Source organism: Magallana gigas, chromosome 2 (genome assembly GCF_963853765.1).
Source record: "Magallana gigas chromosome 2, xbMagGiga1.1, whole genome shotgun sequence".
NCBI lineage: Eukaryota > Metazoa > Mollusca > Bivalvia > Ostreida > Ostreidae > Magallana > Magallana gigas.
Genome location: NC_088854.1, coordinates 39,093,485 through 39,115,700, shown reverse-complemented (window position 1 = coordinate 39,115,700; position 22,216 = coordinate 39,093,485). Strand labels below are relative to the sequence as shown.

Genomic DNA, 22,216 nt, shown 5'->3' with positions numbered 1-22,216 from the left:
TTGCAAAATATCAGTTTCATTTTTTTCTAAATTTTTTTCTATCTCTACCAATTATGTAATAAGTTTCCAATCAGTTGATTCCGCATGAAAAAATCAGTTATTTTCCCACGATTGCTTGTGTTTTGGATTCGACGTTACTCAAATAAATTAATATATATAATTGGATATGATAGAGTTGGGAGCTAGGATTTAAGTCATGAACAAATATTAAAAAAACATTAAAAAGTACCACACCTTCAGTAGCAAAGACGATGCATTTAACTCGTATACTCGTCAGCACACACTCCGATTCAGTTGTTCTGATTCTGACTGTAATATCGCGCATAAGGTTATAAGGTTTCTCTTTGAGCAAGTAAAATTTTGCATATCAGTTTTTTTATGAAGTAAGAATATTTTTTCCAAATATAGTTGTTTTACCATACATTAAAAAAACGCGATTACACGAAAACTAAAAAAAATGTGTTTTGCTTGCAGCTGTACTGTTTGTTCAGCTGATTTAGTTTCTCTGCAGTCAGTCATATGTCTAGTAATGTTAATTAATTTTAGCTTTAACCTTCCTTCAAAATGTCCTGGTGAAATAAACTTTGTAAAGGATAAATTCCCCTCTTTGAAAACACATGGCTATGTTATAAACATAATTAATTACCATTTCAGAATCGATCTTTGGACACCTTGGATCTACAGCAGTCCCAAATCCGACAGCAGGTTTTGTTTATTTTTTTCAAATTCGGTTCCATCATGGTCATCTATTTTTGGTAACCTATTGGTGTTTTAATTTGTGTGTCTCATAGTTTTCGATGACATTTTTTTTTCTCATGAACTACAAGGTTTTTTTTTAACTGTGGTACCCTCAAAATTAAGATAAAATTCAAAAATTTTCTTGATGTATTCTTTGGATGTAAAGGTAGCGAGCATTGCAGAAAAAATAGTAAAATATACTCTGTAGATATTATAATATTCATACACTTAATCTTGTTACAGAACGAATTATGCTGTAAATATATCATATATTATATGAATTATTTATTCTGATATTTATCATTTTTATCATATTTAGTCCATCATTATTACCTATCGTGACCTATTGATATTTAATTATTTAAAATTTCTAGCATATACTATTGGATGTCCAAGCTGTGAAAAGGGAAACTGTGACTTCATCAATCGAGATCAATGTTTTATGTGCAAATTTGATTTGCACGATGGGCAACTACCTCATGTTCATTGTCTCAAAGAAAATGTAAGCAAAGAACCAATGAACGTTGCTCCTATTTTGATCCATATTAACAAGATTTTCCTGTTTATATGGCTCTCATAAGATATGAAAAAATGTCATATCAAACTAGGGTTTTTATCTTTTCAAAGGAACATTGCGACCCCACTCATCACAACACTCTTTGTTGTTCAGACGAACAATGCATTGGTAACATACATATCATATTATATAATTTTAATATCAAAATGAAACCTAAAAAGAACTTATTTTGAATGAACAATTTTCAAAACTATGGCAATAATTGTATAACATACAAGTATGTTTGTTTAACTGGTCATTTCGTCGACGCACAATATTTATGATTCAGAGATGTATGATATAGTTAATAAATATGCAATGCTTTTTAAAATTCAAAATTGTCATAAGTATTATTCAAATTTATTCATTCAGTTCTTTTCATATTTATATACATTTCAATCAAAGCACAGGCATTTGGACAGTATTATCCAACCTCCCATAGCGTTACCTCGACAACTACTGCTGCTACTACGGATACCCCTACTACCTCAACTGCATCCTCAACTATCAATTCTACTAATGATGCTCCTACTACCCCAACTGCATCCGCAACAGCTACCACTCCTACAAGTGATGTTCCTACTACCTCAACTGTATCTTTTGTCCCTACCGCTCCTCCTACTGCTCCTAATCCTTCTTCTGTATCTTCAACAATCACTGATGTGAACATTTTTACTGATAGTGTCTCATCTACTAAATCTTTCGACACGGCTGCTACTAACTTATATACAGCATCTACCATTTCTGATCTGAACCAGTCATCTGCATTGCCATCTTCCAACACTACTGCTTCTACTCTTTTTACAACTTCTCAAGGTAACTGCTGTCTATAAGAGAAACATTTAGTGCAGTTTCTTCAGAAAATGTGTTTTCGTCGTATGAATTCAAATGCAAATATTTTATATAGCATTATAAACTATGTTGTGTTTCCCAACAATTACCGAAGGTGTAAGTTTTCTGGCTACCTATTGTCTGCTGTCTGTCTGTCCATCTACTTGTTACCAGTCTGCCCATCTGTCTACTAAAACATTATAGTTTTACTTTTTCTCAAGGCCATTTGTATGATTTTGATTAAGCCTGACAAAAACATCCAGGTGAAGGACATCCAATATTGTTAACATTGAAGCCATTGTTATTTTTAAAAAAACCGAAATGGGGTTGAGTGTGTTGAATAATTTTAAAATATTTAGCATCAGATCATGTTATGCATATTATGTAAATTAACAGCTGTTAAAGCCATGGTTCTAAAGGTAAAAAATCTCATACAGAAAAATGAACACTGTACAACTTGTTAAAACAGGCAATAAAATTAAAGTCTAAGGTTTGCTATATAAGTATTTTGAAGGATCAGAGAGAGCTACATTATTATAGTTTCATAATTGAAAATTATTCATCTGAAAAAGATAAGTACCAATTATATGACATTTAGACCATATTTCAGGGCGTCATAAAATGTCACAATCTATAAGGTCCAAGTATACCTCAGCGTATCAAGAACATCATATTAAGAGCTGAAAATGTATATTTTTGAAATTTAATAGATTAAGGATTTTTAATTAAAATCCGTTATCCTTTGAGGCCTTAACAAATTAAATGGCGTCAATGGGCATTGATAGGGCTCAATTACACATAGTGTAAATTACATTGAAAATCAAATAATGTAAGTACGTTAGGACATAATCTGTTTATATTAATAAAATGAATGCGAAATCTTTATTAAGATCATAAGCCTTATGGCTGAGGAGCTCGTTTCACTAAAAGGCGTAACTTAACAAGGCCGAGTACAGAACGAGTACGCACGCATTCGCGCAGCGTTTCATTTGTATTGTGACCTCATCTTTTTGCTTTGTTGACGCCCTGGCATGATAGTTTCAACTGCAGATATTCAGCGAAATTTTTTGAAAATAGCTCGTTTGATGCGTAAAATTGATATTATATTGTGGAATAAACATAAATGTCTTGAAGTATAAGCTATATTTGGCTCGGGTTGAAAACGTGAAGAGGGTTCAGCAAGCCTAGCCCTCTGTCACATTTTCTTAACTCGCCTAAATATAGCTTAATTCATATATTTCAAAACAGAAACCATGTATTTTATATTAATGACCTTAAATATGTTATGTTATATATTTATTTATTACTAAAATATGTCTAAATGTTTTAATAATACTATAAAGATCATCATTTTCGTCCTTGTCAAACAAAAAATAGCCAATTATCTGACAAACTGGGAAATTGGGCATACAAAATACAACTTTGATAAGACCCCTGGAACAAACCAGGAGGTAAAAGGTTTTTTTTATTTGTCCATTTTATGCCTTTTAGCAATAACTTTAATATGAAGAACAGAAAAAGAAACCCCTAGGGCAGAAGTTTAAGAAAATTGTAAAAAAAAAAAAAAAAAAAAAAATGAGCAAAATTGATACATTTCAAGCAAAATCCCATAGGGTCCTATTTTAAAAATTAACAAACTTTGAGATGACCCCTTAAACAAACGGTGTGGTAAATGTCTTAATTTTTTAACTTAAAATAATAATTATATTAGTAGAAATTCATGTAAAAAATTTCATTCAAAAATCTAGGGCAGAAAAAATTAGACCCGGCCTCGTTAAGATATACCGTGGGATGTACGTCTAACAAACAAACGATCGATCGATCGATCTTTTGATCGATAGATAGATAGATATAGGAACAAAATTTCCATTGAAAACCGCAAAATCTGATGTAATCTACGAACGAGATTAAAATCGAAACCATGGACATACGAGTTCTTGTTTTTCAGTTTCACGTCATCTCTGAAAAAAAAACTTCTAAATAGGTTTTACTATTAAGAACATATGAGGAGGTTATCGGGGAAAGCAAGAAATATTAAAAGGAAACAGGAAAAGAAACCAAAAGGGTCGTTTAGAGCTGTAGAACCCTCGGTATCCTTATTTCATTATTACAGGCTGATCATTGCCGCGAAGGCCAACAATTAATGTTGTGAGAAGGGATATGTAGTTAAATACTACAATGTAAATGCTAAGTTTTAAATTTCACACAAATTTATAAAAATTTCACTAAAAGGCGTACATGTATATACACCTATTGTAACTCTACGCCCGGTGTAAATCCGGACACAAGTCTAATTTTAGAGATAAGTTTCGTTTAACTAAAGGGAGAACATTTTCGCCCCCATCAATTAATCCCAAAATATAAATCTGGCTACAAACAGGTATGATTTTTTTTAAATTGCTATTGTTTACAATACCGTTATTCAAATTTGTGTAACAGTTACAGTTTTTAGTGTAAATTCTATACAAATGATAGAGACTAAACAAGTAAGCAGGTTTATGGTAGTTACAAAAACGCTAGTGCTGAATTTTTCTATGCACATTGACCAAACTTCTATACTTTAAATACATTTTTAAATACATTTCATGATTCACCACAGGTGCATAGTACAGTATACAGGTAAATGTTCATCCCCATTTTATTTTTGCCCCTTTCGCCCTCATTGTCACCGGGCAAATTTAAGACTGGGCGAACTCGAATGATTTAAATTATTTCTCTTTAATAAAGATGTGTCAGGGCGAATTCGACATGTACAAGGCAATTCAGTTTGCAGGCATGGAAGGGCAAAAAAAGCGCGGGGTAAAAATAATCAATTACGGTCAGACGTACGCCTCATGGTTAAACGAGACCAAAATATTGGCCCAAACTGATGTAAAATTTTGCCTTAAGTTACTTTTTTTTAAAGTGAAACAGGCTCCTGATTTAATTAAGTTTGAATTTTTTTTTACAAATATAATCAGCTTTGGTGCCATCGTGGAATCAAAACGTTACAAAGAAAGATATTTCTGTGTCTGTATGAACAACGACCTCCATAACTATGAAGAGTTAAAATTGGGTTAAATTTTGTTTTGCAGCAATGTGGTAAAAATAAGCGCAATAAGAGATTACTGTGTACAACATGTATAAATTTTAGTATATTGAAACACATATTACATGTACAATGTATCTAATGGTTTTATCGCTTTTACAACAGTGTGGGCGAATGAATTGAGACTAGGTAGACGACCTTGCAAAAGGAAAGGTCTGGTCCTTCAATTGAGAATAAGGATAAGATAAGGTATACATGTACCAGCTGTTTGTTGATCATGCATTTGCACAGAACAGTGAAGTAAAATTGCAAGCGTAAAATCACCACGCTGATATTTTTAGTTATACTAGGTTTATGATTATTTTCATAGACAAGCACAATTTATGTTTTATATTTTTAGTTACATGTATCTATTTCATTATTAATTACTATAGTAAACGAATATTAGAGTTTAAAAGATTGCAATATACAAGTGTAGTGTCCCGGAATTATTCTTTCCGGTTTTGTTGGGTTTTACTTTTCATTTTTATTAACTGTATTCCGGGTGATCTAAGGCATCAGTGCCAACCTCGTGGGTTCCAGAACCCAGCATATTTTACTATCTTTAAAGCCACCTATGAAGTAAGTTTTGTGCCTTTTCATTTATTACGATGTGTAACCAATGGATAACACTCGTTTCCTACTCATATATATAATTTTTAACTGTCATATAGAGTCATCGAGTATTTGGCGCGTTTTTACCTGCCTTTGTTTTGTTCGTTAATTTTGTATGCAACAATTGATTGATAATTGCATTTTTAATACATTTATAAACATGATAGGGATAAACTATTTTAATGTCCGTTTATGAACTTGTGTAAAAGATTTCGATCGAATAGCTCTGAGATTTGTCAAAATTCAAAACTATGGAAGCCCACTTTAGTCATATTTTTATTGTGTATGTTTTATATTGAGATACTGTTTACATTTTGTATTGTTTGTTTGTAGTTTTTCACCCTCTCCGGGGGTTTGGATGCAATAAAACCTCGAACATTGCACAGTGAAAAATTCATAGCCGAGCTAGTGATTAATTGAATGGAAGGTTCAACGACAAACATCAGCCAGATAAGTCCACCTTCAGCCATGTCTTCAGGAAGAAGGTCTTCCTCCATAGCTTCAGAGCTAGCCAGACACCGGGCCAAACTAGAAGCGGCAAAAGTGCGGGAAAAATATCTACAACAAGAATATGAAATGGAAAGACATAAAGCCATACTTGACCGAGACCTTAAGGTACTTCAGTGCAAAAGAGAGATGGAGGAAGCACAGATTGAAATGAACAGTCTAGAAGGTTTAGATGAAGTACCTGATGAGAATTTTACAGATAAAGAATACCAAAACCTTCGGCAAGTTGCTCAGGAGAGAGTCGAGGAGTTTGTACAACAGCAGTCAGAGTTGAAGACTGGATCAGAGAAAAAGGAACATAGTGTCGTACCAAACAACATTACACTGTCTCCTATGGCGCCGGCATTCGTTCCAAAACAAGACTCGAGCAATGGACATATTAATGAAGTGTCTAAGTTCCTTGCAAAGAAAGATTTATTGTGGTGTCGACTCACAAAATTTGACGACCGCCCAGAATACTTCACAGGATGGAAAACAAGTTTTAAAAACATTGTGAGTGAACTGAACTTAACATCTTTGGAAGAGATAGAACTATTGAATAAGTGGTTGGGACCAGAATCAGCGAGATATGCACAAAGCATAAGGACCGCCAGTGTGAATCCGGATATCGCTTTAGCCCGACTATGGGAACGCTTAGAGGACAGGTACGGTAGGCCTGAAATGATTGAGGCAGCCTTAAAAAACAAACTTGCAGCCTTCCCGAGACTCAGTATTAAAGACAACAAACGATTATACGACCTCGTGGACATTGTGTCAGAAATAGAAGCAGCAAAGGAAATTCCACACCTCTCTTCGCTTTTCGCATACTTCGACTCATCAAGTGGAGTGAACCCCATCGTGTCAAAACTTCCTTACCAAATCCAAGAGAAGTGGACCAGGCATGCAAACAGCTTTAAAGAAAGTCACTACATGACCTTTCCACCCTTCCATGTTTTCTGTAAATTTATCCGTGACACGGCACGAATGAAAAATGATCCATCCTTTTACTATGACAATGTGATTGAGAACGCCAAAGTTGATGGAAGTCGACGAAAGCCAACAGGTGCATCATCTGTCGCTACAAGGAAAACTGACACAAATGCTTCAAGGCCCATGGACAAGACGGAACACACGCAACTGTGTCCCTTACATGAGACTGGCCATTCACTGAACTCTTGTCGTGCCTTCCAAAAGAAAACTGTTCAAGAGAGAAGAGAATTCCTTCGATCAAAGGGAATTTGTTTTAAATGCTGTGTAGAGAAACATCTGGCCAAAGACTGTCAGAAAAGAATGAAGTGTAACATCTGCAAGGAGCCAGGACATGCCACTGCCCTGCATGTCGAGAAACGCGCAAGCGACACTGAAACTGATAGCCAGGTAAAGGCCGTATGTACACAAATTTGCGGAAACGTGCATAAAACTAGCAAATCCTGTGCTAAGACACTCTTGGTCAACATTCACCACGCAAACAACCCAAACAAGGTGCTACGAACGTATGCGATAATTGACGAACAGAGCAATCGATCTTTAGCAAACAGTTGTTTCTTCAACTTCTTTGGCGTGGAAGGTCCGGACGTCCAGTACGAGCTTACCTCATGTTCGGGGCTGTCTACCCAAACTGGAAGGAGAACGGCAGGATTCATTATCCCATCTTTGGACGGAAAATCTAGTCTTCGTCTTCCATCATTGATGGAATGCAACTATATCCCAAACAACCGTGATGAGATTCCGACACCAGAGGTCGCAAGGTCTTACAGACACATGAGGGACATTGAGGAGGAAATACCCCCCTTAGATCAGGACGCAGAGATAACATTGCTGGTTGGCAGAGATTTGTTGCCTGCCCACCACATTTTAGACCAAAGACTGGGAGACTCCGACTCTCCATTTGCTCAAAGACTACACCTAGGGTGGGTAGTGATTGGTGAGGTATGCTATGGGGCCTCACATTCTCAGGAATCCTTGTCAGTGTGCAAGACATATACTAGGACCAATGGACGTACGTCTCTCATGGAAACTTGCGAAAATTCATTCCAATTGAAGGAAACGGACATATTTGCTAAGACAAAGCATGACGACTCACCAGGCCTCTCCATAGAGGATAAGAAGTTCGTTGACATCATGGAGCAAGGTTTTGAAAGAGATTCTGAAGGATGTTGGTGTGCACCACTTCCATTTAGAGAAAACAGACGGCTCCTTCCGAGCAATAGAATTCATGCACTTCACAGGGCAAATCTACTTACTAGAGGACTTCAAAAGGACCCAGACAAAAAACGGCATGTCGTGGAATTCATGGGCAAGATCCTGGATAATGGTCATGCTGAGATTGCGCCACCACTTTCTTCTCCAGAGGAGGAACACTGGTACCTGCCTCTTTTTGCAGTTTACCACCCCAAGAAAGGAAGCGTCAGATGCGTGTTTGATTCATCGGCTCAGATTCAAGGACTCAGTCTCAACAGCATTCTCTTGACCGGACCAGACTTGGTTAATAGTCTACTTGGAATCCTGTTAAGGTTTCGCCAGTTCCAGGTAGCAGTGACAGCAGACGTAGAACAGATGTTTTACCGTTTTTCTGTTCCAGCATGTCACAGAAACTACTTACGATTCTTTTGGCACAAAGACAACGATACAGAGAAAGAACTTACAGAGTACAGGATGAAGAGACATGTCTTTGGGAATAGTGCATCCCCAGCGGTAGCTACCTTGGGACTACGCAGAACTGTAAGAAACGCCGATGAAGATGTCAGGCAATTTGTGTGCAGAAACTTTTATGTTGACGATGGGCTTTTATCTGTAGATACAGTCGAAGAAGCGGTCAACTTACTCTCAAAAACACAGAAAACTCTTAAGGAGGAAGGGAACATCAGGCTGCATAAACTTGCCTCCAATGACCCAAAGGTATGCAGTGCATTTCCAACGGATGACCTAGCCAAAGAACTCAAGAATCTGAACCTAGATTTAGATGAAACCCCCCTTCAACGGACCCTTGGTGTGAGCTGGAATGTGTCCACAGACATGTTTACATTCCAAGTGTCGCGTACTCTTCATCCGTATACAAAAAGGGGAGTACTTGCAACTATTAATAGCCTTTATGACCCAATTGGATTCCTTGCACCTGTTATAGTCAAAGGAAAAATGATACTACGGGACTTGATGGCTGAGAAATTGGACTGGGATGACCCTCTCCCTGAGGACCAGTACTCTCTATGGTGTGAGTGGCGAGAGTCATTGCCAGCGTTAGAGGATATAGCAATACCAAGGGCTTATGCGTATATCAATAGTGCAGAAGTCTCGCGCAGAGAACTACACATATTTGCCGATGCATCACAAAAGGCAATTGGTGCAGTGGCGTATATGAAGACTTTCAAGGCAGATGGCACCCTTCATGTGGGATTTGTCCAGGCAAAGGCAAAGGTTGCACCTATACATGGGCACACAATTCCACGTCTGGAATTGTGTGCAGCTGTGTTAGCATCTCAACTGAAACTTACGATTTTGAACAACCTAGATGTTGAAATAGCTGCCACGACCCTGTATTCAGATAGCAAGGTAGTACTCGGGTATATCAACAACGAAAGCAGACGATTCTACATATATGTGGGAAATAGAGTAGAGAAAATACGTCAGGCGACATCTTGTCATGAGTGGAAATATTGTCCTACCGATCAGAACCCCGCTGACATTGCCACCAGGTCAATCAAGCCTCAGGACCTTCAAGAAAGCAGCTGGTTATGTGGACCCCATTTCCTGAGGAACACAAAAGATGAAAGGTATATTCCCAGTGAATCAGGAAATCCCACTGACAGATTCCCATTGGTTGATGTGGAACAAGATAAGGAGGTGAGACCTATTGTGAAGACCTTGCATACCGCTTGTAAGGATGAAGTATACCACCCCTGGTGTGAGCGATTTAAGAATTTCTCCTCTTGGATCGGACTGGTCAGAGCAATTGCGCGACTGCAGCACCTTGCTCAGTCCTTTAACAAGTCTAGTAGCTGCGTGGGATGGCACTATTGTTCAGTCCCAAAGAGTGCTGAAGCTTACAAAAGAGCAGAAGAATTCATTATCAAGGCAGCCCAGAGAGAATTCTTCCTGGAGGAAGTTGAGAGCCTTATGGAGGGGAGAGAAATTAAGAAAGGAAACGCTATCTTGGCCTTGTCACCGTTTTTAGACTCCCGAGGACTTCTCCGAGTTGGAGGAAGATTGAAGCGTGGAACCAAATCACTTCGACAGATTGAAACTTGCCCTATCTTGATACCGAAAGGAAGTCATTTAGCAAACTTATTAGCTCTACATTGTCATGAACAGGTCTTTCATCAAGGTCGACGCCTCACTGGAGGGAAACTTCACAGCATGGGATTCTGGATTGTAGGAGAGAAAAGGTTAATCAACAGTCTTCTGGGGAAATGTGTCATCTGCAAGAGACTGCGTGGTACATTCTGCTCTCCTAAAATGGCCGAACTTCCTGAAGACCGTTTAAGTCCTGGACCCCCTTTTACCTACGTCGGAGTAGATGTATTCGGCCCTTGGAGCATAACCGCACGCAAAACCAGAGGAAGTCATGTAACGCAGAAAAGATGGGCTGTACTTTTCACGTGCTTAACCAGCAGGGCGGTCCACATTGAAATCTCGGAGGAACTCAGCACCTCAAGTTTTATCAATGCAATGAGGCGCTTTATCGCCATTCGAGGACCAGTCAAGATCTTCAGATCAGATCGTGGCACCAATTTTATCGGTGGAGTCAAAGAGTTGGGCATGAAGAATGTTGTGACCGAAGATGCCTCCATCAAGAACTTCTTAGCGGAAAGCGGCTGTGTTTGGATTTTCAACCCACCACATGCTTCCCATTTCGGAGGCGTGTGGGAGCGGATGATCGGAATCGCACGAAGGATTCTAGATGGGATCTTGCTGAGCCAAAAGCACATCAAAGATCTTACTCATGAAGTGCTTGTTACCCTCATGGCCGAAATCAGCGCTGTCATGAACTCCAGACCAATTGCTGCAATATCCACAGATCCTGATGACCCATCCATATTAGCGCCATCCAGTCTTTTGACCCAAAAGGTTGGAACACCACCAGATGAAATTCCTCAGTTTGGTATCAAAGACATATACAAGTCACAGTGGCAGAGAGTCCAGGTGATGGCTGATGAATTCTGGAAAAAGTGGCAGAAAGAGTACCTGACGGGACTTCAGACCAGAAGAAAGTGGGCGACGGACCAACCTAACCTAAAGACAGGTGACATCGTTCTGTTACGCGAGTACGATTCTGGACGCAACTCATGGCCGACTGCCATGGTCAAACAGACTTTTCCGGGAGCTGATGGAAGAGTGCGAGAAGTGGAGGTCCGTTTGTGTAGAGGAGAGAAAGTGGTCACTTACGTTCGTCCCGTTCATGAACTTGTGCCGTTGATCACTGATTGAATTAACATTTGTACATAAAACTGCTCTTGTGTGTTTTCATTTTTGAGTTTGATGAATAAGAATGATTATTTTCTCATCACCTTATATGAAATGCCTTGTTAGTTGTCAGTTTGTTTTGAATTATTTCATTGAGGTGATTTTTTGTAAAATCAGGAGGGGAGTGTAGTGTCCCGGAATTATTCTTTCCGGTTTTGTTGGGTTTTACTTTTCATTTTTATTAACTGTATTCCGGGTGATCTAAGGCATCAGTGCCAACCTCGTGGGTTCCAGAACCCAGCATATTTTACTATCTTTAAAGCCACCTATGAAGTAAGTTTTGTGCCTTTTCATTTATTACGATGTGTAACCAATGGATAACACTCGTTTCCTACTCATATATATAATTTTTAACTGTCATATAGAGTCATCGAGTATTTGGCGCGTTTTTACCTGCCTTTGTTTTGTTCGTTAATTTTGTATGCAACAATTGATTGATAATTGCATTTTTAATACATTTATAAACATGATAGGGATAAACTATTTTAATGTCCGTTTATGAACTTGTGTAAAAGATTTCGATCGAATAGCTCTGAGATTTGTCAAAATTCAAAACTATGGAAGCCCACTTTAGTCATATTTTTATTGTGTATGTTTTATATTGAGATACTGTTTACATTTTGTATTGTTTGTTTGTAGTTTTTCACCCTCTCCGGGGGTTTGGATGCAATAAAACCTCGAACATTGCACAACAAGGGTATCATAGTATCAACACAAAGCACAATAGAGAGTTATATGAATATGGATATTTTCGGTGGCATCAATTTTAGAATAAATATTAAATAGTATATTGACAAAAATTATTATAATTTATAAGTTGCATTTTCGACGTATCGTATTTTTGAATGCTAAATTTTTCTTCAACTGTTCAGAATTTAGTGATTAACAATGTCACGATATATGCTCACGAGTCTTATCCGATTTGCTTCTTATAATATCTACATGAACATAGTGTTTATTGTATCAAGATCTACTAAATTTATTATCTTTATTCATTAAAAGGACATGATCAAAAAAACCAATACGAAATACATTTTTAGACGATCTACAAAATCACCGAATCATAACAATAAAAATCGATTCAATCCGTTTATTTTTTATTCCCTCTCATTTTAAAATTATTAACATCTTGGTAGAATTTCTAAATTGTATAAAAACGGGTCGCTAACATATTCATGGGATACCATTCTTTTCTTATAATCATAATTTTAAATCATAATTAAGATTTTATTTACACAATTAATTTTCAGGTCAAGGAAACTGCACTGATGATATAAATAACTGTGAAATATGGTTATCGTACGGTGTATGCCATGCCCTTCAAGAACAAACGAGCATGTATGCCCTGGCTTTACAATGTAAAGCTACTTGTCAGCTTTGTACAGGTAAGATGCTTGTTTCAAGTGTTTTAACAGAACCGTGTGAGCTTCGATTTAAGTTTCTACAGATTTCATAACAAATAATCTAGGTTTAAGTATGTTAACCTACTATGGTTTACCTTATTTTACGAACAAAAATGGATTTGTAAATAACATTTTCATATCATAGTAAATTCATGGGCATCAACATTTGGGGGGGGGGGGGGGGAATAGCACATTGGATTATAAAACAAATTTAATTTGTAAATACGTCAATAATGTAAGCAAATGCACGCTCAAATTGCTTAACTCGTTTTCAAAAAAACTAAACTTGTTACAATATTACATGTACATGTATATACGAGGGTCAATCAAAAAATACGAAGACTTTTGTCATACCTATGTTACTTAACGTCATATCATTACTAAATTTGGTAGACATAATTAAGCAATAGTTTCAAACAATTTGCAAGAAAAAAAAGTTAATAAATTCCTTTATTTCTAAGAATTATTTAGAATCTAATCCTGTAAAAATGAGGTCACGGCGCACGGTCAAAATTTGTGTTATGTCTACAATAAACCATATAATGTCGAAAGTAATATCTCTAAAAATTCGGCTTAAAACCAAATGATATTGAAACCTTAAATTAAGTTTTGTCTTGGTATTCTATGTTCAAAATAGTGACGGGATATTTTGTTTTGTCGAACAGATATTAGTAACTAAAGACAGATAGTCCTCTTTAGAATTGACTAAAAACATCGACGTCGCCGGACGTCACGGCACAACGAGAGGTACAAACAAAATGGATTTAACGCAGGAAAAAAGCCGACACAAGCTGTGAAAATGCTCAGTAGTGCAAAAAATAAGTCAACAATTATTTACAAGTTTGTGTTTAACTGTAATAAATTTTGTGGGGGTGGTGGTTATTGTATTTTGAATATAAAACAGTCCGAAAGAGAGTAGAACATCTATAAATATTTAGTCAAAAAATAAGTAATGTCAACCGCCGTTAATTGTTATCCTTACTGTAAACTAAGAGATACAGGGTTAGAAATTGAAAACTATGAAGAACTAACTTATGATTCTCGAAACAATGTGTGCAAATTAGATGTTAAGTGGTTCAGTGTAATTTTAAATTGTAAGGAGAAAGGTACAAGAGACTAAGCGTGATATAAAGATGGGGTTTATCTATAAACTGTGCGTGTTTAATCTTGACGTCATGTTTTGAACGTTACCATGCGCCGTGGCAACAAAACATGTTGTTTTTAAAAAGGGGTAACAAAAATACCGTTTCATCAAATGGACTAAAACTTCGCATATCAATAACATAAGTGTTGGTGCACAGATTAATCTCTTAAGTTTGGCTATCATGAAAAATATATGATAGACAGCCACACTGTCTTCGTATTTTTTGATTGACCCTCGTATGAAACCACATTCAGAAGATTTGAATAAATTTAATCTAAAATTTTAAAATATTATGTTTAACAAAAATTAATAATTTAGAAAAGAAGAAAAAAATACCTTTTAAATCCTGGTATTTTCCTATATTTTTGTATAGATCTCTTTTTCCAAAGGATATATGATTTGTGATTTTTCAGCATTTAGCGTATCATTTTCGAGAAACTATCCATACATGGATTTTAGATATAGTTTTAAGCATACTTATAATTATGAATAGGAAAAAGCTATAATTAAAGTGCTATATCGACTGATAACGAACTCTTTAAGTACACAAAATATTATATTCCAGAACTTGCAGCCTTTTTACAAAATGAATAGCTCAAAACATTTACGATGTCTTTACATCACAGTCCATGGATTTCTATTAAATTTTCTTTCTTTATTTGTCATTTTGTACTTTTTAAAAACTAAATTCTTATTTATGCTTACATCCCCATTCAATGAAGGGAAAGGTGACGTTTGGATTTTTTTAATAAAGCACTTATATATTGGACACCCCCACCGACAAATAACAAATTTAGTCTTAGAAATATTGAAATCCCTCCTAACTTATTTAAGTTTTTCTTTTATTGGCTGTAAATAAACATTAAGTTAAGTGTATGTCTTTATTACTTAAATAATATTCCAGATTTATTACAACCCTAGTGTTTCCTCTTTAAATCAGCACACTTGGCTGTCTCAACAAAATATACACCCGAGTAGACTGCTTTTACATTTTAATATATTCACAATGACAATAGAGGTAAAAAGTAAATAAGCATTACTTATAATAAGTTCGGTGATTTTTGACCTTACTTTCTTTCACTTTTTCAGATTCGCATTGAAAAACTCAAGAGAAATGTCTTTACAGTTCTTGTACTGTTGTTGATATTCATAAATACGGATGTAAAAGTTTCCCTCATTTGTTATACTAGTGACTTTTATTCATTCAAAATCAAAAACTCTCAGTTTGCTGTGTAGAACGTTGTAGGGTCTGGCAGCAATCCCGTGTTGCAGTCATCAGACGTACAGCAAAAATGGCAAGAGTAGTTCCCCGTTGCAAGAACGCTGCCAAAGTTTACACAACGATTTTGTGTTGAGCTGTGAGAAATCCATAGGTTTTTGCAGACAGATTCATCAACACACCTGTTATAGAAGAAATGTAGTAAAAATGCTTACTTATTTTTTATTGGCTCTTCAGAACTGTATGGTATTTATTAAAACCACAAGAGATTTTAATGAACCACATCTAAACATACGAAATGTTTGAGCGCAATGTACATTTGCGTAACCTATTTGATAATTATAATAAAATATAAGTGAAGCTCAAATAATGTAAAATATATTCATTGCTTACAAACAAACAAATACAACATATAAATATATTTCAAACAGGGTCAAAAGGGACATACGATGTTTTAGCTACTTAATGGTATAAGTATGACATTCATTTGGAAGTCCGTTTACCTTTTATATATCTTGTCGTTTCCGAATTGATCATGAACAAGGTCCGTCATGCAGAAACTTTTTCCTCCTTCACAAGCTGAGGTTGGACCGAAATATATGCTCCGTGTATCACAGGGACTTTCATTTTCATAGTTCCCACACGCCATACAGGATCGCTGAACCGCATCTAAATGAAAGTAAACCATTTATTAATTAAATAGATATAATTACAGAAAATTGAAGCTTCGCAAATTTGAAGGATAAAGAGTTGTATACTAATTACAATCAAATTATTTCTGACAAGTATGCTAATTGGTATCTGCATGATATGATAAAATCATCGTGGAAAAGTTTAGCAATATTGGATGCAGTGTAGAACATTTTAGGAGGTGAACAAATATGAATGAAATCGCCACATCAAAATACGACTTAATCGCCTGCAAATATCAAGCTACATTGAACTTCTAAGTTAAATCAAAGTTCTGAAGTACTGACGGGAGGTGATTTTATCGACTATTATTTATTTTAAAATCAACGACATGTTATTTTGCATGGCAATCCTATATGTACATGTGAATTACGGACATTTTTTATAATATGAATTCTCAGACAGGAATTTCAGGAAAAACCCATATGAATCATCATGTGTATTATTCGATGAATTAATTACATCAACCTATACGTATCAATAATCGAAATATTTCTAAGAAATTGTATGGATCCAAGCAATCTTGAACTCTAGTCTCGTTCAACCACACGCTCGGCTGTCTCCGTTAATCTTCGACAAGCAAGAAAGTTAGACTCTCTGCTTGTCGGAGATTTACGCAGACAACCGAGCGTCTGGCTGAACGAGACTATATTGAACCCTGGCGTAGGAATACATACAATGTACGAATAAAAAAATATCTAAATTGTTCGTACCATTTAAAATCTGACTATTTACAATGTATCTATAAATAAGTTTCCTTGAAAAACAATGCTTTTGAAAACATTACATCGAATTTATCGATTATTTTCAAGAACTAAATGTTGTCAGCGTTGATGATTTGTGCTTAGGTCCAAACACTGTTTCACTTTTGGTTTGTCTGAGTAACTACAAAGGAGAGTTGATTAAAATCAACTCCCAAAAATGATGTAGAGTAATTACTTTTGACTTAAACAGACTTTGGAGACCGTATAGGCAAAATGAGTTAATCGGTTTTGACCAGATACGACAATTGGTTGGTGAAAGTGAAAAAAAAATTTGTAATGTTAGCTATTTGGGAATTTGAAGAGCACACATACTTTGCAATCATAAACAAGCTAAATATACAGACATATTAAAATCAATCAAGGCACAGTTTAATAAATACCAAATAAATCTAACTTATATAAATCATTGTGGCTTGGAAACAAGGTTAAAAAACAAACAATAATTCATGCGCTAAAAATATAATCTCCATTAACACCTAGAAGAGCTATCAGCTTCACATTATGTTTGGGTCATACTCTTCCTATATTCAATGTCTTTGTAACCTTATATAATATGTCTAAAGCTAAAGATTATATATTGTAAAGTTTAAACAAACAAATAAAACTCTTTTAAAATAGGTCTTAAACGTAATCTGTCAGTGAGGGAGAGGGCGAATTAAGTTTTTATAACTTGTGCCCAATCCCATTGCAATATAAAATGCAATGAAGTATGTTCAAATCTTCTTTTATAAAGCAAACTTATTAAGGATAAAACTTTAAAAATAAATCAAGGACAAAACAATCGACAATATTAAAAAATATCATACGGGTTGTTGGTTGTTGTGGCGTAAATGCTGTTGTCCTTAGAGTTGATGTTGATGTAGTCTTTGGTATTGTTGTTGTTGTCCTTGTTGTTGATACCGGTGTCGTCGTTGTCGCACTTGTTGTCGAATGACATTTTAAAAGACCATCATCTTTATTGATACGCATTTATATAGTTATGAAAAAGTATTTTGATAAAATACGTGCAAAAAGTTTGCGTTACACGTAATTAAGTGTAATAGAAATAAACCAATCGTAAAAAAAAAATAGATTGTCATGAAACAATTGGACGTACGTATACAGTGGTCATCCCGACAGCACTTCTCGTGAGTATCAGCATGACATTTCGTCGGCTAAATATAAAAAATATGAAACTTATTTTTATTTTCTGAAGAAAAAAAAATTGAATTTGAATTTGTTTATTTTTCATTTTCGTTTATATCTTGATCTGATTAAATGTTAAAGCTTTGAATCATTTTATTTCAAACCGATAAATAAAAAATGAATCTATAGATATTTCAAAAATCAACTAATTATTTTTGGCTACTTTATTCTAAAATAATTGTGATATAGCATATATGTAGAAGAAAAAATAAGATTTTACAGAAATTCATTACTTTGCCAATTATTTCTTCAAACATGAATGCTAGTGATAAATGCCTTTGGGTTTTTTTTTCAATATAAAGGTAATCTTCATTTTTGCAAAACCAAATTGTATATCAACACCTTTTTTTTCAATTTCGTTCAATCGGACTACAGGAAACAATTAAAGGGGCATAGTCACGATTTTGGTCAAAAATTATTTTCCCGATTTCAATGTTTACAATGCTTTATTAAGGCATTTTAGTAGGCAACCAATTTGAGTGTCATTTGTTGAGTTTTAAGCGAGTTACGAAGTTTACAATTTTTTGCTATGTAAACAAATCTTTTGTTTACAATCTGAATATTGAGGTGAAAATTCCAATTTTAGACCTAAAATAAACGAGTTTAAACGTTAGAATCTGTTTATTTAAGCTTAAAATGAATAAGAAGATTGACAAATCAGATTGTAAAAGAGTTTTACTGGTATATTGAACCTATGTAAACAAACAAAGGCCAACCTTGTTTACATGACAAAGAGTTGTGAGCCACGTATCTTGCTCATAAATCTTCGACTGGCTCTCAAATTTCACTTGATCATTAGAAATACATTTTTAAAGCATTGCAAATAATAAAAATAGTAAATTGAATTTGACCAAAATCGTGACCATGCCCCTTTAAGTACTGAAAAGAATCTACCTTATGTATACGTACCTCAATGAAGCATGTATTTTGTGCTCTGCAGTTTCGTGTATTTATCTTACATTCAATGCATTTTACAGTATGACAGTGGTCACCATTACATATAGGGCAATTTACAACTAAATAAAAGAGAAATACATTAACATGTTGCATGTGATATGTAGTAAAGTCGCTCACAAAATGCAATTAAATTTAAATCTAAAAGCACATATTCGTGTTATATCATATGAATATATATTTTATGTATTACAAAACTTTCTTAATTTTGTTACGAACAAATTGATCGAACACCATTTTTTCATTGATATTTTATACAATTGTCTATTTTTTCTAAATATATTCTACATGTAATATCAATTTTATAACTAAAATAATTTTTTTAATCATATTTGTACAAATGTTTTACATTACTTCTAAAATTTAAGTTGTATGATTTTAATGCTAATATTTATTCATCCCTGATTGAGTTTTATCAATTCTTAACATTTAAAAATTCATTCCATTCTTAGTTTTTTTCCCCATCTTAACAATTTCATTTCTGATTCAATTATTAAATACATCAATGTATTTAAGAAGTCTCTTTGCCATAACATTCCTCATTTAATGTTCTTTAATTTAAACATTTTATATAGGAAAACAGACAGCGTTTAAATAATTTTTTTTTAAAAACCCGTTTTTATTATTATGAAATCTTGTGTTGCAGTTTCGAAATAAGTATCTCCATTAAACAAAATAAGATACCATATCATAGTAATTGCATAATCCATAAACGGGATTCAAGACATTTAAAATATTCATAGCTTGACCATAGTTAAGGTTGATTTAGATGATGTATATCATTTTGTTTTATAGATGTATCAGTCGATTTGTTTTTTACATACACAATACATAACCGTTTTCAGAGACCTGATATCAATGTTTCACAAGTCAAAGTAAGCCCAACCATGTGAAATTTTGTTCATCTGTACATGCATAGTCATCAAAGCGGCCCTATTATAAGTTGCAATTTAGTTTGTTCTTCCTTAATTTATTAAAGTCAATCAACAATTAAAATACATGTACTGTTAATTTCAATTTCTTTGATTGAAATATAGATCAAAAATTCGAATTCTTAAAAAAAATAAAAGCCTATCTATGTTGTTTATATTTTAAAGACGTGCATTTTGACAAAATACTTAGTAACCATATTCTTTTGGCTCAATCATTGTGTATGTACATTAACTTTTATTCTCCTTGGCTGTCCAGAAAAGCCGATACCCATGAGCTAAGTCCTGTGGACGGTTAATTCAAATTATTAAAAACCAAACCTAGTTCCTGAGCAAATGACAAAATAAGACTCATTCATACCTTCCTTCTGCTGGGGTATATAAAAAAAATAATGTAATTCATTTATCATTTTCAGTAAGTAATACTTACACGTCTGTGAATAATGACTTCCGAACACGGTGGCTGAAACAGACATTCTAACTAGATATAAGGATTTTAATAAGATCTAGTGATTAATCAGTATATTGAATCCAACAAATTTTTTTTATTAAATTGGGTCATTTTAATGCATGTATTTATTTATAGTAGTCGAAATGGAAGCAGTTTAAGGGCTCACTTTTAAAGGAACCCACCGTTTAACTGTTTGAGCATTTTTTTCTTGTAAGCAGATAATTTAAACATATTATATTTACAACAAACAAGTGATGTTGTTTCATTTGTTGCACAGTACCTATACAGTTTTCGTCAGTACAGCATTTATTGTCAGAATGTGGACAGTCATCCTGTGTAGGAAAACCATAAATAATTCATTTCTTTGGTAGTTTTTTTTATCATAAATTAAAAGCACTCATCATATAATGCATGTTACCGAATATTACCTTACATTCGACGTGACTTATGTCCCCGTTGTGGTATGCACAGGCATGGCATTGTTTCGTAGAGCAAGATTGAACATTACAGTATGGACATTGTATTCGACCTATAGATAAATATCACATACATGTAACAAAGGATTACTTGTATAGTAAGAAGTCAGGATGAATTATTGATTAAATAGTGGAGATCACTTAGGTTTGTATATATGTATCTAAGGTCAAGAAAACTAGAATTTTTGGTGGTTATACACCATCATAGTTAACATAGCTAGAACGGTTAGCCATGAAGTAGGTGTAAAAACCAGAGGTGTTACATTTACATAATATAAAACGATATCATCATTTCAAGCTCTGAGTCTTTTAACGTTATACATGCTTTAATAACTACCATTTTAAAAAAGAATTACATAGTCTGTAAAAATGAAAACAATATGTGCTCTGACATGTGCCTATGAAATAGATAATGAGCGCCATTTTGTGAAAAATCATAGGTCGAAACATACATTTGCTTTACATTTTTATTATTTTCCTAAACAATATATCTATCTTTTATGATGAATATCATTTTAATATTGATAAATGGAAGCGATTTCGAACATACTCTTTGCAATCAAACTCTTGTATAATGATTTTCATGTGTTGTTGTTGTTGTTTTTTTCAATTACGAAATCTCCTAAAGATATTGTACAAATGCCGATAAAAGGATTCCTTAGGACGGTCGAAGAAACGGTAGTTTCACAAATTCTTATAATTTTCATCTCGTTGTGAAATAGAAATGAGTAGTAGTTATTTGAGTATAATGTCGGGTTATATATGTAGTTACAGATACCTATGGCTGAGGTCATCGAAACAATAATAGGGTTTCTCATGTGGTCTAAGACAGATATTTTTAGCCAGGAACAGAACAAAATCAATTTATATCACATGACATGCCGCTATAATACACTCTATCACATTCCAAAATCATATCATGATTTCCAAAAGACAAAATATTCTATTTCCAATTTCCGATTGATCCAATGTCGCGTTTTATGATGATATGTTAAATGTGTACTTACTTTGTGAGAAAATCCATTGAATCGAGATAATTAGTAGAATTTGCAGTGTATACATAATGTGTAGTGGACTTATCGCTCCAGGTAAGTATCTTCAAAGTACAAGGTCATATCATAAAATATCACGAGTGAACTTATTTCTAGTGATCGTAAATGTCAAACCCACATAATTTTACAGAGACACCAGCAAAGTACTTTCATTTCTCGTTTAAATTCTATATTTTATAATTTTATCGATATGAAA

The 22,216-nt window shown here is 34.5% G+C and overlaps 3 protein-coding genes across 4 annotated transcripts; 2 read left to right on the top strand and 1 right to left on the bottom strand.

The window, feature by feature from the left end:
* Positions 1 to 658: 658 nt before the first annotated feature.
* LOC105325857 (uncharacterized) lies at positions 659 to 15,515 on the top strand. Its single transcript, XM_066076502.1, has 6 exons — positions 659 to 705; positions 1,113 to 1,240; positions 1,366 to 1,423; positions 1,700 to 2,110; positions 13,004 to 13,138; positions 15,390 to 15,515. The coding sequence occupies exons 2-6, from the start codon at positions 1,181 to 1,183 to the stop codon at positions 15,398 to 15,400; spliced, it is 675 nt and encodes a 224-aa protein (XP_065932574.1). The 5' UTR covers positions 659 to 705; positions 1,113 to 1,180; the 3' UTR covers positions 15,401 to 15,515.
* Positions 5,631 to 12,444, top strand: LOC117686575 (uncharacterized). Of its 2 annotated transcripts, none has more exons than XR_004599714.2 (2): positions 5,631 to 12,026; positions 12,393 to 12,444. XR_004599714.2 is itself a non-coding variant. In XM_066076501.1 (2 exons), the coding sequence occupies exon 2, from the start codon at positions 6,228 to 6,230 to the stop codon at positions 11,715 to 11,717; it is 5,490 nt and encodes a 1,829-aa protein (XP_065932573.1). In that variant the 5' UTR covers positions 5,631 to 5,774; positions 6,141 to 6,227; the 3' UTR covers positions 11,718 to 12,374. The 2 variants fall into 2 exon arrangements, 1 of the variants encoding a protein (XP_065932573.1); XM_066076501.1 differs by lacking the exon at positions 12,393 to 12,444 and having other exon boundaries at positions 5,631 to 5,774; positions 6,141 to 12,374.
* Positions 15,403 to 22,120, bottom strand: LOC105325858 (uncharacterized). The gene is made up of 9 exons (XM_011425593.4): positions 21,976 to 22,120; positions 20,921 to 21,021; positions 20,773 to 20,824; positions 20,472 to 20,504; positions 19,068 to 19,174; positions 18,070 to 18,127; positions 17,780 to 17,926; positions 16,023 to 16,188; positions 15,403 to 15,701 (listed from the first exon to the last, which is right to left on the bottom strand). Exons 1-9 carry the CDS (start codon positions 22,028 to 22,030, stop codon positions 15,521 to 15,523), a joined length of 900 nt encoding a protein of 299 aa, XP_011423895.3. The 5' UTR covers positions 22,031 to 22,120; the 3' UTR covers positions 15,403 to 15,520.
* Positions 22,121 to 22,216: the final 96 nt, after the last annotated feature.

Coding starts and splice junctions, on each gene's coding strand:
- LOC105325857 (XM_066076502.1), top strand. CDS start 1,181: ATGTGCAAATTTGATTTGCACGATGGGCAACTACCTCATGTTCATTGT. Junction 1,241..1,365: donor TTCATTGTCTCAAAGAAAAT/GTAAGCAAAGAA, acceptor ATCTTTTCAAAG/GAACATTGCGACCCCACTCA. Junction 1,424..1,699: donor TTCAGACGAACAATGCATTG/GTAACATACATA, acceptor TTTCAATCAAAG/CACAGGCATTTGGACAGTAT.
- LOC117686575 (XM_066076501.1), top strand. CDS start 6,228: ATGGAAGGTTCAACGACAAACATCAGCCAGATAAGTCCACCTTCAGCC.
- LOC105325858 (XM_011425593.4), bottom strand. CDS start 22,030: ATGTATACACTGCAAATTCTACTAATTATCTCGATTCAATGGATTTTC. Junction 21,022..21,975: donor TCAATGGATTTTCTCACAAA/GTAAGTACACAT, acceptor ATTTATCTATAG/GTCGAATACAATGTCCATAC. Junction 17,927..18,069: donor TCGGGATGACCACTGTATAC/GTACGTCCAATT, acceptor GTATCAATAAAG/ATGATGGTCTTTTAAAATGT.